Below are 15,706 nucleotides of genomic sequence, written 5' to 3' on the forward strand. Positions count from 1 at the left end.
TTAACCTTACCCAAAAAGGGAGAGGAATAATCAAATAAACGATCGTTGAAATAAAGGAAGGATAAGGATTAATCCTAAGACCGCACGTATTTCTTGCGGGCATTAACTGGTGAAGGTGGAATTTTACGGAAATAGGGATAAATTACAATCAAATGAGAAAATATTACATTACACAATCCCCTGGGGCTGGCAATGCACAGTGAACCTCTTGAATAATGAGCATACCCGTACTTTGGGTAATCAGGAATTTTATCGCTGTGGGTCTGCCTGAGCTGAATTTGATTAGACATTGACCGCGGCAGTGACCCGTCCATCGCAATAGAATATAAAAATAAAATTAAACCTTCAGAACCTTAGATGAGAGCCATTCAATTTTTTCCATTTATCACGCTCTAAATTTTGTATATTTGTCAACAAATGAGTTTGCAACTTTTTACTAATTGTCTGCAGAATATCTAATATCCTTGAGATCAAGTTCTTAGATTTTTAATATCCTACAATTTATATTGTTCCATTATTCCACTGGGGACCGAGTTGGTTCAGTGGCAAGTACACTGCCTTCCCACAGAGTGGGAAGCCAGTGTACTTGCCACTCTGTGGGAAGTCAGTGTACTCAGTTCAAATTTGGGTGATGGCAGATTTTTTTAGAGTTGTCCGGATACTTGCGATACCTGTGTGCCATTTGGAGAGCACATCAAGCGAAGTACGCCGACCGAAATGAGACGTTCAACAGTGAAGCTCTTGGTGCCTTTCGTAAGAGGAGACTATTGCCAACGCCTGGTCAGCCTCAACCGTCTTCCCATTCCCAGAAATACTACTTTACCGAATTACCCATATTTCACTGATGGCGAAAATTTCCTTTTGCTGCCTGTTGCCCCTTCTATTACAACTACATTTATGTTATTTTTCTATGCCGTGAAATCGTTTTTCCACGGGAAAAGTTGTTGTTACGGAATTTCACAGTGAGAAAGTTATCCGCCTTGACCGGGAATCGACCCAGGAATCTTCAATGTCCGTGAAAGAGGATGCCTTGGTAGCTTCATTGGTCAAAGCTCTCGGCCGGAAATAGAGGGATCTAGATCAAGTAAAATTATTTCTACCTTGCGAATTTTCTGCTTTCGAATCTCATCAGCAGATGACTCCTTCATAGTAACTGTCCAGGCATATCTCGAAGTTCTTTGGATTCATTGTGAAATTTTTGCTATGGGACTGAGCCAGTAAGTACTTGTGACACCATTAATCGAATTGTTTGTTTATTTTTTGAACATGGGCCTCACTCATCGTCCATATAATCAATCACAGACCCAGCTACCCAAACCATTGGTGTTGCCCAAACTGAGAGCCCTGATTCGTCGACGACTCTACTCGTAGATACAATCTTGAGAACTTCTGTTAAATTACTCCCATTATCTCATACCCCTCTGAGCATATTTAATTCTTAAGGGAGGAAGAAGAACTTCAAATGTATATATAATAAAATATTTAATTAATTTATCGTAATATATCACAGGAATATAATATATTATAAAGGACCCTTAATGCTGCAACATTGTTAGATCACAAAATTGAGGAATAGCATACAAACCAATTTTTAATTCAACTGAGCAATTTTTTCCAAATTCCACTGCTTTTTCACTATTTTTCATCATTTAAACTTCAAAAATGTAGTTTTCTAACTTCACATACGTACTTAAAAGTAACATGTAACAATACTGAAGATTAATAATTATGGTATCTTGCTTCACCAATGCACAAATTTAACTTCAATCACCACTAATATTGTGTGTTCTCCGTTTACCAAACACGCTAGAAATTCTGAAATTTCTATCAAAACCAAAGAGAGATTTTAATAACCTCTGCACAACATTTTTTCCTTTACGATACTCTATGTCTTGTTCTTTCTTGAATTTACACCACTCTTCCCTCTCCTTATGGCTCCTGGGGCCCCATTCGTAACTTGGGCTGAATGATGACTTAATCATCTGTCAAAAATAAGAAAAAAAGGGCATAACATCACAATGGCCAACTAAATTAAATATGATTCGCTTTGCATTTTTTTCTAGGCAATGTGTTCACACCTGTTTAAATGGTTTGTCACGTTGTTTGTAAAACTCGACAGCAGCCCATACTGGCAATTGGATGGCTCCAAAAGTCATCAAAATCCATCCTATTGCTGTAAAGAAAATTATTATTAGTCATCATATTCCATAAATTTAAAATTTGAAAAATTGATGGAAGACGTTACAATGCAAAATTCTATAATTTAGACTGAAATTAATTGATTCACAAACAGAAAATAGCAAGATTGTGTTTTTAGATCATCAAAATGAGACTGGAGACATAAATACACAAATATATTCTCTATAAAAACCTTCAAAAAACGTACAAATTAAAATACATGCTGGCGGAAAACTTAGTTCTAAAAACGTGTCAATTCCCCCCGTTAAAAATTTCATTCGAACGAAAAAGAAAGGAATGAAAATGAACCACAAACGACAGACGTCTACGATATCAAGACAGGTAATGCAGAACTGGAAAGTAAGAAGGGAAAATTCGAACTCATGGTCCCCGCCCCTAAGGTCACAGGTAGAAAATGTGGCACCCCGCCGCTGGCAACGGACGGCGTGAGGCATCACCCCCACAGAGAGGGACGAGGGATGGAAGGGGGAGCTTGAAAACACAACAAAAAAGGGTAGGGAATATTGTAACGGCCACCACAGTCATCATATTACCCCGTCCCATGTGGTCATGCGGGAAGGGATTTGCCAACAATACACATGAGATTAGTGAAAGTAGGTACATGCATCTAAGTTAAAACTAATTATCCCAAGACGCTGTGAGTAGCATCGTATTGGAAGAACTAAGTTATCAATCTCGGGATTGATAACTTAATTTTTTTTTATTAGGTGCTATAACTGTAATATGTAAAAATATACATATAAATATATAGAAATATATTATATATATAGGTATATGTATATATATATATATATATATATATATATATATATATATATATATATATATATATATATATATATATATATATATATATGTTCAGTAGTTCAGGAGAAAATTTCAATCTTAAGCCCATTTAATGAGCTCGCTAATGTGTATTATTCTTGAAAGATATTTTCGTAAGAAGAGTGAGTAAAATACGCGAGTTAAAATAGGAAATTTTATGAATCTCTAAAAGGAAAGAATAACTTACTATGAGCAGTGGTTGGTATTTCAATTCCACCGTAGGTAACCGGCTTCAAATTGCATACTGAGTATAGAAATATTGTAAGAAGAAGAAAGGGTGTAAGAACTCCCCAGCAAAGCCTCCAATATGAGTTCAACTTCCTATTTAGGATAAAATCAATGTCTTGGCAGAAGTTTTCCAAGCCTGTGGAGTAGAAATACTATATTTGTATAATTGAGTAAAACATTTGAGAATGCAGAAAATACTAGAACAATCAACAACAAAATCAGGAGGTAATCTCAAAAGGGGAAATGTTTAAGTTGAGAGCAGTTTCTTTTTCCTTATTTAGCTCTAAACTTGCACCCTTTGTAAAACATCCATATTGACGCATTCCATAATCAACCCAGGTGCAAATATTTACTAAATACGTCTGCAGGGAACAAGTTTTTCCTATTTATATTTCAAACTCGAGTTAAACCCTTATATACGGATGAATGGTCTAATGCCCTTTTTTTAAGATTTGGCCTAATTAGCCCATTTCCTCCAACGGGAATATTTTGATATTTTCTTCCCCTCTACATGCAGGGGAGTGAATGCGGAATATTCCCTGGATAAGTGCAAACGGCAACTGCCAACGGTCTCTCGTGTGCAATAAATTTCCTGTCCTCAGTGGCGTAGGCACAGGGAAGAGGATCAGTTGTTTCCCCAACCACAAGGGAAGACCCCATGTACATCGCAACAAACCGTTCACCATCGACACTGATTTCAGAGGAGAGTTACCCATGTCAGAGTGTTGAGGATGTCAACAATGTTTCTTTAACATCGCCCGATTTACGCAGAGTACGAACGACAACCAACTTTAGACTTAAGTAAAGGCTTAAATGAGACAATTTTGGAATCAAGAACCGTCACAGTAAAATTTTCTTCCAAAACCATAGGATTTAATTTCCCAGAGTCAAGTCTTGTACTCCTCCGAGCTATTCCATATTAATTTCTCCGAGTTTTCAGCCCCTGCCTTCATCTCCTTCCACTTACCATCTGCTCCTCTCTCTCTCTCTCCACAGTTTCTCCTTACAGAGAAGTCACTTTATTCAGCCCTACCATGAGCACCTCTACAATATCTACACCAAGTTATGATTTTGCGACGCAAATTGACTATTTAACTTTTCATGCCGAACTATTTCCTTCTCCAAGGATTTTGGCGTAAAACTCATTCATCGGTAACAAAAAATGATACCTAATACAATCCTATATACTTCGGTAATTTAAACTGAAAAATTTGACCTTCAAGAAATCTTAAACATAGTCTCTCTAACTTTGAGCTTCTAAATATATTTTTAGTGCAAAAATCTGTATTCTGCATCTGTACATGAAGAAATGTGAGAATACGTGAATCTTAATTAGGAAACTTGAAAATGTTTTCTTCTGTAAAAATTCTGTTTCGCTCAAACAGTTCACAAACAATGCTCAGCGTTGACATGTTTCTATGGTTGAATAGCACCAGCCCGCTTCCGCAAGATAGTCACACCGATCACGCCACTTACAACTTTTCCTAGAATGAAAATAACGCACCAATTGGGTCTTATATGTTTCGCAGTCATTCGTATACGTAATAAAACCTAGAATGAATTTGGTTGGGGCTTCTTATAAAGTATTTGCAATAGTAAATAAGATAATTACATTGAGATGAAATTAATGGATATAACAGGAATGAATAAAATGTTCTTACCATATATCCAGCTTATGGCCATGACTTCGATTGCTGATAATATAAAAACCACAAAGGAAGCTCCATAATAATCAACCAAAGTGAGCACGAACATCCCACCCTGAAAATTGAAAAAAAATTGGACATTTTATTTTATTTTGTGAGCGATTCTTGAGAAATTATACCAGGAAGCCTTCGGATTCGCTCAAAATTGACAAACGTAATACGTAAAGCTTTTTCAAAATTATTATTCCCAGTTAATTCAAATTCCATGGATTTTTTGTGACACCGAAGTTGATCAAAATTTTATAGTTGACTTGTCGAAAAAAATGTTATTTATTTATTAAAGTTATTTTAGTACCCTGTTAGCCACCCCTAGGGTGTGTGGCGGGAGGTGAATACACACCAGACCAATTTTGACCCGAATATGATCTTACCGCGGTCGGACAATGTTATTCTGATTCCTTATCGTTCGTGGAAAAAAATGACATCTTAAATATATCTGTTCTACTCCTCTTCTCTCTAATTTGAGCCTTCATCATTTTTAGTGGTCAGAATCTCGTTAAACTAAATACAATATTAACTAGGAAGTAATTTTCTTTAAATTCCGAAATTATTTTGATAGATAAGCTCATGGATCTACTCAATTCAACACATGCGTGATTTTGCATCATATTTTCCCTTATTTTAAGTAAATCATTAAACATTTTGACTTTTCCTCTTCATGCGAATCCTCGTACTTTTATGGATATCCACGCCCAAGTTATTAAAGTGCAAACTATTGTTGAAAAGAATAAAATCCATAAGTTGCATATTAAAAGAGTGTCCATGATGTGGTTTAAAATACACTGAAGAATTTATAATCTTTCCAACAACACACTTCCAATGCAGGTATACTTTTGAATTTGGATGGCAAAAATTATTTTTAAAATTTAGAATAGTCTCCTGGAAAAATGGAATAGCCTCCAGTTGAAACTCAAGCAAAACGGTAGGAAAAGTATAACGTTAATTAATTACATACAAGCTGTGATGCATAATGAGTTAAAGACCCCTAGGTTCTCGAGCATAACTTATAATTTACATCGGAATATTCTAGGTGGTGAAATATTCCCAAAATAGAGGGAACATGTCAATAACTTAAAAATGTTTAATCATCCATGCCGCGTGAAGTAATTGAAATACTGGTTCAGGGTCTGAAATTTCTACTTCCAGAATAATATTATGGCAAATAATAATGCACACGGTTTTTAACTTAAGTTTTAATTGAGTTTTGTATCAACTGAGTAAATTTCATGAATTTACTTATTCAGCAAAGGCTTTTATAGAGTATGGAAACGTCGGAAGCCTTGACCACTCCTCCAGTAGAACAGTGGTTGAAAATTGTGCAGGAAGTGGTCGATATTTTTTTACTTATTCTACATATAGGGCATTTCCTTTTGTTCTTCAACTTACCGGTGTGATGTACACAAGGCCACATAAAAATCCAATCACACAAACGATTAGCGTGACGACCCAGAGCCTGGTTTTAGGATAGTAGTCTCTGATGGTGGTAACGAAGGATCCAGTAAGTGGGACAGTGCTTCCAATAGCCAAGGTGTAGAGCATTAGGAAAAACAGGACCGAGAAGAGCTATGAAAATTCGTAAATGAAATTAGAATTATTCCCTGGTATAAATTATTGACCTTTGTTGTTGATGTTACTAAATAATGCAAAATATATTAACAAATAAGATTTCTTCAACAAATAGTGCTATATATTATACCTCTATGTGCAATTTAGTATATACTATTTATAGTGCGTAGTATTTAGTCGTATACTCATATGTATATCTACGTAGCCGTACTGTTACTGGAGTATCAGTGATGATATTATAATAATATTCATGAAATAAAAACCACTTAAAATAATTTAATTTGAGGATAATATTTTTTTACTTTGACGGCTACGATACTCACTGAGTGGGATTTTCAGGTGCTTACCTGTGGCACTGTGTCAAATTTGGCAATAGCATCTGGATACGAAATAAAAGCCAGACCTGTTCCTCCCTGAATTACAGACGCTATGTCCTTCATTCCAGATTCGTAAGCAAGGTTTCCTAGAATGGAGAAAATTGTGAAGCCCGCCAAAAGACTTGTGAAAGTGTCCAATGTTGTGACAATCAGCACATCCCTGTTGAGCGAAGAGGGGATTTAATGCGGTTAGAGTTATCATAGTGAAAAAAATCCATACCAAGAAGTTTAAAGAAATCATACACACCTGTGAAAGTTGTGCTTGAAATTGTTAAACGAAGATGAGTAAATTACGGTTCCGAAAGACACGTTTAGTGAGAAAAAGCACTGGGTCACTGCGGAATACCACACCTGCGAATGAAAAATCACCGCATAGTTAATTGATTGTATTTTTTCTGCATGAAAGCCAGCTGATCCTACCATTTCTACGTCCAAGGAAATAAATTCTTTGTTTCGTTATGAACTCTATAAATTACCATCTGATAATAAACCGCATTAATTTAAAGCAGCATAAGACGCTTATAAATACTGCCCTTGAAGAACGTGATAATTGATCAATACTCAAGGTAATGGAAACCTTTTTAGGTCACCAGCAATTTTGGCACTCGAATAAGGAAGCCAATGGGACATTAGAACCCTCAAAACACAGAAACAAAGGTAAATATTCACCCAAAAATGGGGAATACGCTAAACAGTAGTACTAATAATGAGATTCTAGGTAACCCTACGGTCGAGGTTAATTTGGACCGCTTGCACAATTTGCGTAAGGTCATGACAAGGTAAACACTATGTCCATGCCCAAGCAGAATGCAAACTCGCAACCTTCGGTTGAGGAGGTGAACCACCCCAAAGAACCAAACGGGAGGGCACTTACCTTTGGATTTAGAAGCTCGCCCCACCGTGGGCTAATGAAGAACAAAATTCCATCCACGGCTCCCGGCAGAGTGACTCCTCTCACTAGCAAAGTTATCATCACAATGTAAGGGAAAAGAGCAAGGAAATAGGACGCCTTCCCGGCGCTCTTGACACCTTTCATGAAGACCAGGAAAATGGAGACCCAGGAGAAGAGTAGGCACAGGGTAAGTCTCCAATCTGGTAAACCGATTCCGTCCTCAATGTTGTCCTTCTGCTTCAGCACATACCTCCTGAGACACCATGTAAATCACCCAACACTCCAAAATCAATGTTCAATAATTATATTTTGAATCATCCAATTGCAGAAACCGCAAGCATGATAATTTCAGTGGCATCTATTGACTAGGGCGCGTTACATGTCAATTGCATTCGGTCACCTTACAAGTATTTCCAAGGTGTTGCTGTAGAATTTTACTCAGGAACAAGAAGATATTGCAAAATATTTCACTTGGTGAACAATAATTGTACAGGCCCCTCAAAGTGCATACTTCCCTCAATTTATGGCCCTACTCTTGCGCTAATTAATGAACACGTGAATATCAGATAATACAACCTCTCCATCCTACTTTTCCATTGAAAAAATTCAATTGTTCCTAAGTAAAAGTGAATTTAATTTTCCCTAACTCTTCGGGACAACTCAAGAAATTTCCAGCTCCCTAAATATGTTACAGAGCCTAGACAAAAAAAATATTTGTCCAGAACGTAATGATAAGAACAATAGCCAAAACGAATAAGTCTCCGCCTTAGAACAAAATAACTTCCAATAGATAATAATGTTGGTAGAAGTTTCATTATCGAACAATTCTTCAAAACCCTTAGGCATGTGGAGTTTACTATGCAGTAAGCAGAATTGAAGCGAATAAGCAGAAGCAAATAGAAGTTTAGAAGCATTGGAAATATTGCAGCAACAAAGAATGATGGAAATATAAAGGATACCTGACTGAGCAATAGAGAAAGAAAGTCCTGTAACGATTGGGTAAAACACTATGGAAGAGAGTGCAAAGAATAAGAGAAGAATTATGTGAACAAATGCTGAGGACGATGATTCACAACTAAAGGCAATGATGGAAGGGATCAATGAAGAAGGACAGAAAATAGCCAAGGACTCATAGCCAAGGAACATTAAAGGCGTCAGCGCAAGTTTCTGAGAAGAAATGAAATTCTTGGCAAAGCGAGGAGAGCTCGGTAGACAGTGGAAAACAAATCCCAGGACTGATAGCTTATGATAATTTGAAGTCCAAGCAAAACCTCAACTAAACACCATCAGTATATTTCGATGGTTACTATTTACATAAACCCTTAAAGTGTCGAATTAAAAAAATATACTGATGGACTAATTTGGATTTCAAACTTTCTTACGACATACAAAGAGATAGTACCCCTCATTTCAGGGTTTTTGAAAATGGCAGATATTCTACCTAACGTACTTCCTAATATGAAGTCCAAAAAGTAATACAAAAATCTTTTAATTCACTCAAACAGAGATTAATCTGTACATTTTATAGAAACAAAATGGAAATGGGGCATAGGGTATCGATATACAGGTGAAAATAGTATTAAACACCCTCAATTGTAGTCAAAATAACCTAATCCTTTATTTTTAAACCAGATGGTAATGAACACTGTAAATATAGTACAATAACTAGTAAACAAGCAGCTTGGTGGTCCTCTTATCGGAATCATTTACTTGGCCCAGCAACTCTTGAATCTCAACTTCCCATCACAAATATCTCTACATTTGAGAACTCTCTGATTATCAAGTGGATAAAGAGCACTAGCTTTGTAAATCCAAAGGCTTCTCCGATTTAAGAGTGCCGATTGAACTAATTCCAAGTTAGTGATAAGTCTAATTGCTACTTCCTAAGACCTCTCAGCGATACCGGAAGTCGCCATCAGGAAATAAACTCTAAAACTCTAGAACGAATGTGCAATTCAAGACTTATTCTCTTTAGCCAAAATTCATTGACATTGAGTACTTTTCCATTTTTAAATTAAAAGATATCATTAAGTATCTGGAGATTCCATTAATGTAGTCTTGAACCTAAATATACAAGCATAAGCAACAAAACTTGATAGGGAATTACAGAAACCCTGCATTAATAAATGGATTATACCATTAAAATCAGTTCCTGTATTAAATTATGCGAAAAATCAATTCCTCTTTGATCGACATAAATTAGCTAGAAAATATAAGGTCGATATTTAGTCCTACATTCCCATTTATTTGGAATGATCACAGTGCGCAAAGTATTTTTTAAACACAGAGAGGTCTAAAAAAAGTAGCTACTGAAGTGAATTGCTAAAAAAATCAATGTCTTTAGCATTATACTAAAGAGTTAAACATGGTTCAGGAAAACAATGCGTAAATATAGGTAGACTTTAAAAAGAAAAAAAATTAGCTTCATCTTATTGACAAAATTTAAACAACAAGAAAGCTTGGAGATGAAAAATACTTACAAAAAGTACAACTCCGACGAACTGCGTCTAGTATTAGAAATATTTGTTGATGCCACGGAATATCCAACATCTTCAAGCAGATTTGTTCGAGGCTTGGAGTCGAAGCAGTCACTCCATGATGGATCACATGTTGACCATGGCAACTCTTCGGAAAATGAGGCGAAGAAATAAAAAGTTGCCAGGGCGGTGAGTGAGCAGTAGTATGAAAGAGCCCAGCCCACGGATATTGACTGCCCCACACCAATTCCTGTAAGAGCGTCCGAGTAGAATAAATATAATGTTTATTCTCTTAGAGGAAAATTTATATTACTATTTATAATATCCTTACTGCAAAATCCAATATATTCAAAAAACAGAAACATATTATCCACCAAATATAGGAATTCCTACCGAAGTGTGCTTACTTTTTACATAATGTACTTACAGTACACATTGTCTTACTCTATGACCTTTTCAATACATGAAATCTAATAAAAATTAATCCTGTGGGAAACTAATTTATCGTATATTGTAACCAAAACTCATTTTTTTGCATTATTCGAAAGTTATGAAACAAATATCTTTTGAGCATCTCAAAAGAGAAATTTTACACAAATTGATGGTTTGTACCATAACAATTTTTTTTAGAGTGCCTTTGAATCTCTTCTACACTGGAATTTAGAGGCGCACACTTTCTGCAGTTTTATCAATGGCCGAAAGAAAGACTGACCTCTTAATGCCGGAACAACTTCCCAAACTTTTACTGGCCCGGAATTCGAGAACTGCCCGATGGCAATTTCCAAATAGTAGAGCGGTTTCCCAATGACGAAAAGAACTACGATGTATGGGATGAGGAATGCGCCTCCACCGTTGTCGTAAGCTGTAAATGGAAACCTCCAGAGATTTCCCAATCCCACGGACATAGCTATGCAAGATAGGAGGAATTCGACGGGTTTATCCCATTCCTGTCTCTTGGGTAGGTTTGATCCGTCATGATTTGCGTCGGATGCAGCATTTCGAACTCCATCTGGTTGATACCCATTCTTCTCCTTGGAAACATCGACGACCGTTGTACTGCTCTCAGGTTTCGGGTCAAACGCTAAATTCGGTATTCCATTCACCTGAAATAACAAAATAGAAGGGGTATAATGCAAAAATCGAGCTTTTAATTGAATAGAGTCTGACATAATTTTCTATTTATAGCCAGGATCAACTTTTGGGAAATCCGCATTGATATAAATAGCAATCTTCTAAATGGAAGAATTACCATGCGAATGGTACTTTTAAATATGATCCTCATGACTTATTCAACACAAAAATCTAACTTGATTTTTTTCGTGTTGTCCAATTTCCTGAGGATTGTTTTTCACCTTCGCTCGCGCACCCTAAGCGTTCGAAATTCGAGGAAATTTTGAGCTCGACGTTCTTCGAAATTTATTTCTCATTTGAAGGAAAACCATTATGACATACCGAAAATTTTTGACGTCACACAGCCAACGATGAACATATTATTACGACAAGGATAATCTTGGAATTTTTTCACATGAGATCCTTTTTAAACACCGATTATTTTATGGGAATTTAAATATCCTCAACCGAATGACAAATTCTACATAATATTCGTTTATAATACACTGGACAGAATGCCAACTCTTTAAACACAAACCAATATTTTCCGTGTTCATACTAGCGGGGTGATTTAGCGTTTTATATGTGCTTACTGAGAGAATGGGTTCAATCCTAGAGGTCGAAGATTAGATAAGGGATCACAAATATATTCCATAAAAGACCCTTTGCCCATCGCCTATGGAATAAGATAAACTACAGACTCCCAGGTATCTTTTCTGGTGAGTAGGGAAAAAGTGATTTCTCCGCCTATCTCCCCTTGCTATATAATCAAAATAGTATTTGTGATATAATAACAAACTAAACGTATAACCCATTTTTTGTTAAAAGAAGGCAATCGAGAAAAAACTTTGGGAGAAGCATCGTATTTCCTTGTGCGTGTATTCATAAATTCAGTTAGGGACAAAATTTGCAACATTCTTAAACAGTACAAATTGAAAGCGAAAAAGCATGAGCAAATTCATTGACTATCTCTCCGTCACTAACATAATCGCATTCAAAACATTTAAGTAGTTGATTACCTTATTTGAATGACATTTATCCTAAGGAAATAGTTTCGTTAGTAGACTATACCTCTGAAATCCAAATGGCCCTATCATTTCATTGGTCCGCATATGTGTTACAGAAGATGCATCACGTGTTCAAATATGCATTCATATGCGTTCAAACGGAATTAATAGCATTTTTATTTCTCAATGTTTTTCTGCCGATGATATCGAACTTAAAATGACCAAGCGCTATTCTACATATATTGAAATGTAATTCCTCTCCTAATTTTAAAGCAATAATTTTCCAACCGTATTTATACACGTACCTAAACCAGAGGGCTTAGTAATTTCATTAACATTGTTGAATAACTTTGCTCTGAACTCTTCAACTTAAAGTTTTCGTGAAATATTTACGTAAATTTCGGAAAAATATTACAGATTATCCTCATTCATGAAATAGTAACTAGGATTTCTAGTGATTTCTTCGTCAGTAAAAAAATTTAATGAGAAAACTTTTAGTGCCAAAATTATAAAACTTTGTCAATAGGAATTTCCTAAAAGAGCCTTTTTTCATTTAATTTAAGATGCTCATAAAGCCATTATTATTCTAGGGCACTTGATCGAAATACTTAACTACTTTAAGTAAAGTATTAGTTTATTTGGTAGCTGCAACTTCCGTATGTATCAACAACACAATGACAACTGACTCATTATTTTAATACAACACACTTGTCCGTCAAAGTTCTATAGACCTGAACATTCCTCTTTATGTAAATTTTCCGTCACCCAGCTTTCAAGGCAAGATGAATAACATTAGTGAAAAAATAATAAATGGCTTAAGTTAATTCGTTTTTCCTTTTCAATGACAATGCGAATTTTCAAAATACACGATTAGTACATGAGAAACAAACATCAAAGAGTTAAGGAATTGATCCATTTGGCTTCATTCCACGAATAATTTGGTTTCAAGGTACTCGGAATTTTCACGCGAAAGCTCTTTTCAGAGCTGAGGGACGCTGGTGGTGACGTCAACGCAGTCAATGATGCGATCAGTTCTAGGAAAGCCTTCAGCGGTACCGGAACAGAGATGATATGAGCCGAGAGCATCCATCATGCGACACAATGGTAGGGACTAAGTAATTATGCAAAAATATACTACACTCAAAATTTAAAGAACTATAAGTAAATAAATACATGTAACTATCTACTTCTATCAATTACCACATTAATGTATCATTAAAGTACATTCCTACTTTTATGGATCTAATATTTAATGATTTAATTCGGATATAACGTAAAATATTCTTAGCTATGAAGCATATTATGGAAAACGGTCAAGTATGAAACATTCTATTGGAGCAACAAAGTCTGCATAGACCCAAGAAAATAAAATTTGTCCTTTATCTTTTTTCATTGTACCGGAGAAATATTTTACGTTCCGTTGGAAGTTAAAATCATTCGTTATAATCTTAACTGCACACTTCGTAACAAAACAGCTCTTACCCTTAAAGCCTCATTGTTTTTAGCCAATCAATTTCAAATATTTAATTTGAGGATTAGGAATAGACCTTCTGATTTTTCAAATTTGCTTATTAAAAATTGATAAGGTGTATTTCACGTACAAATTTATAACATTTAACGATAAATAGCATTCGATCATCTCCATGTATAGTATAAAAATTAAGAGCAAGTTATTCATAATTATTCGACAGGAAAAAGAATCAAATGCTCATGAACTAAATATGAGGCTGATTTTATGTTTTATTTATTCAAATAATTCCTACAAAAGCCCTTTTAGCCTTCACATCGGATTTTTAACACGAAAATAATAGCAAAGATATATTCAAACACACATCCCCTAGATTGAGGGATTGCTTGTTTGAAACGACCTCTGCGTCGGCAGACGGAGACGGTATCCCGCCACCTCCGGGCTCAGCTAACTATAGGCGAAGCATTTCGGTAAAATATAAACTATTTAAGTTTTTTAAAAACAGTCAAGAGTGTTTCGGAAAACTAAATTTTTCGCACTCCATTGGTTAATTTTACCACAACAGCAAGCAAGCAATCACACAGATTAATTTCACAACCAGGATATCCGGCATGTCAAACGTTGAAAGCTATTCACGTGCGTTCATCTCTCTCGAAGGCCTAATCACGAACCAAACGAGTTGGGTCAATGCTGGAGTGGTGGCCTTGGGATTTTCAGGGAAGGAAAAATCGCCGTTATCATCAACGAAAGAACAACATTACTTTGCGTTATTAGGGTGTTATCACGAATCATCCGCCATAGCCAGAGGCTATGAGGCTGGATCCACTTCCTTTCGCAATAGCGCGACGCAAACTTCCTTCGAGGGAGACTTGATCTGGTGATTTCGGTACTAAAAAGGGCCGGCGAATCCAGTGTTACGCGAGAGAAGTTTCTGGCGAAGTAATAGTAACTTTGTGATTCCACTGAAAATTTATTACGAGACTATCTCGTCAGCCTCGTAATAAAGTTTCAGTAGAATCACAGTTACTATTGTTTCATTTCCAATATAAATCGATTCCATAAAGTTACGCCGGAAACCATCCATTATTTCTGGCAAAGCTATACCGGGCAAAATTATGTCAAAATGTTCACTATGCATGACGTATGTGAGCGCATACACTTCCGAGACGTTCCTTGGGTATTTCAAGCCTCTTGTTATCGTAGAAAAAAAATTTGAATGGCACCGTCGCGGCGTTTTCACCCAGCTGCCTTGGCGTTTTCACCGATCACAGCACTGCTAGGTCAAAAATAGCTCGTCACACTTCACACGATACTAGACTCTCGAATAAAAGTTTTACAGTGCCTTTTCCAGAATTCAGATACAACGATTTAAATTCCTACGGTTTTTACAAAGGGGTAATTTCATTTCCGCGAGAGGTTCGCAGTTGCAAAAAAAACTAAAACATATTTCAATGGAAAGGATAAGAGAAGAGAGGAAATGTCTTTGTGTTGGACTCACCTCACGAGCTTCCCGCTCTGCGACAGCACCCGACATGATCCTACCGTTCTCTGAGGAACACTTTCCTTTTCTCTTGGCGGGCCATCTAGCTGCTCCAACAATTTTCTTTCGCCCTAACAACAGTTTCCCCTCTTTATTTCCCCTTCCCCCACCTCTTAATGTCTTCCCTCACATTCTGAAGCTGTCTCCACTCCTCTCCCAACCTCCCCTCCTTCACATACGTAAGGATTCCTGTCCTTCACAACTCAGCCCCCATTCCAGGACTTCCCTTCCCTGCAGTAAGATGCCCTCCCCCTCACTCCTCCTCAAAGTATACGCATCATGCCGTTGCAGCCAACAACCACTTAGCCCTC

The 15,706-nt window shown here is 36.5% G+C and overlaps 1 protein-coding gene across 1 annotated transcript; it reads right to left on the reverse strand.

The window, feature by feature from the left end:
- Positions 1-1,739: 1,739 nt before the first annotated feature.
- On the reverse strand, positions 1,740-15,389 carry LOC139690478 (sodium-dependent nutrient amino acid transporter 1-like). The gene is made up of 11 exons (XM_071587935.1): positions 15,354-15,389; positions 10,983-11,373; positions 10,274-10,520; positions 7,776-8,046; positions 7,149-7,252; positions 6,872-7,061; positions 6,345-6,521; positions 4,914-5,013; positions 3,212-3,388; positions 2,079-2,173; positions 1,740-1,982 (listed from the first exon to the last, which is right to left on the reverse strand). Exons 1-11 carry the CDS (start codon positions 15,387-15,389, stop codon positions 1,764-1,766), a joined length of 2,007 nt encoding a protein of 668 aa, XP_071444036.1. The 3' UTR covers positions 1,740-1,763.
- Positions 15,390-15,706: the final 317 nt, after the last annotated feature.

This window comes from Hetaerina americana, unplaced genomic scaffold (genome assembly GCF_022747635.1).
Source record: "Hetaerina americana unplaced genomic scaffold, ioHetAmer1.1.p SCAF_3, whole genome shotgun sequence".
NCBI classification, from domain to species: Eukaryota; Metazoa; Arthropoda; class Insecta; order Odonata; family Calopterygidae; genus Hetaerina; species Hetaerina americana.

Coding starts and splice junctions, on each gene's coding strand:
- LOC139690478 (XM_071587935.1), bottom strand. CDS start 15,389: ATGTCGGGTGCTGTCGCAGAGCGGGAAGCTCGTGAG. Junction 10,521..10,982: donor AGTTGTTCCGGCATTAAGAG/GTCAGTCTTTCT, acceptor ACGCTCTTACAG/GAATTGGTGTGGGGCAGTCA. Junction 3,389..4,913: donor GGCCATAAGCTGGATATATG/GTAAGAACATTT, acceptor TCTACTCCACAG/GCTTGGAAAACTTCTGCCAA.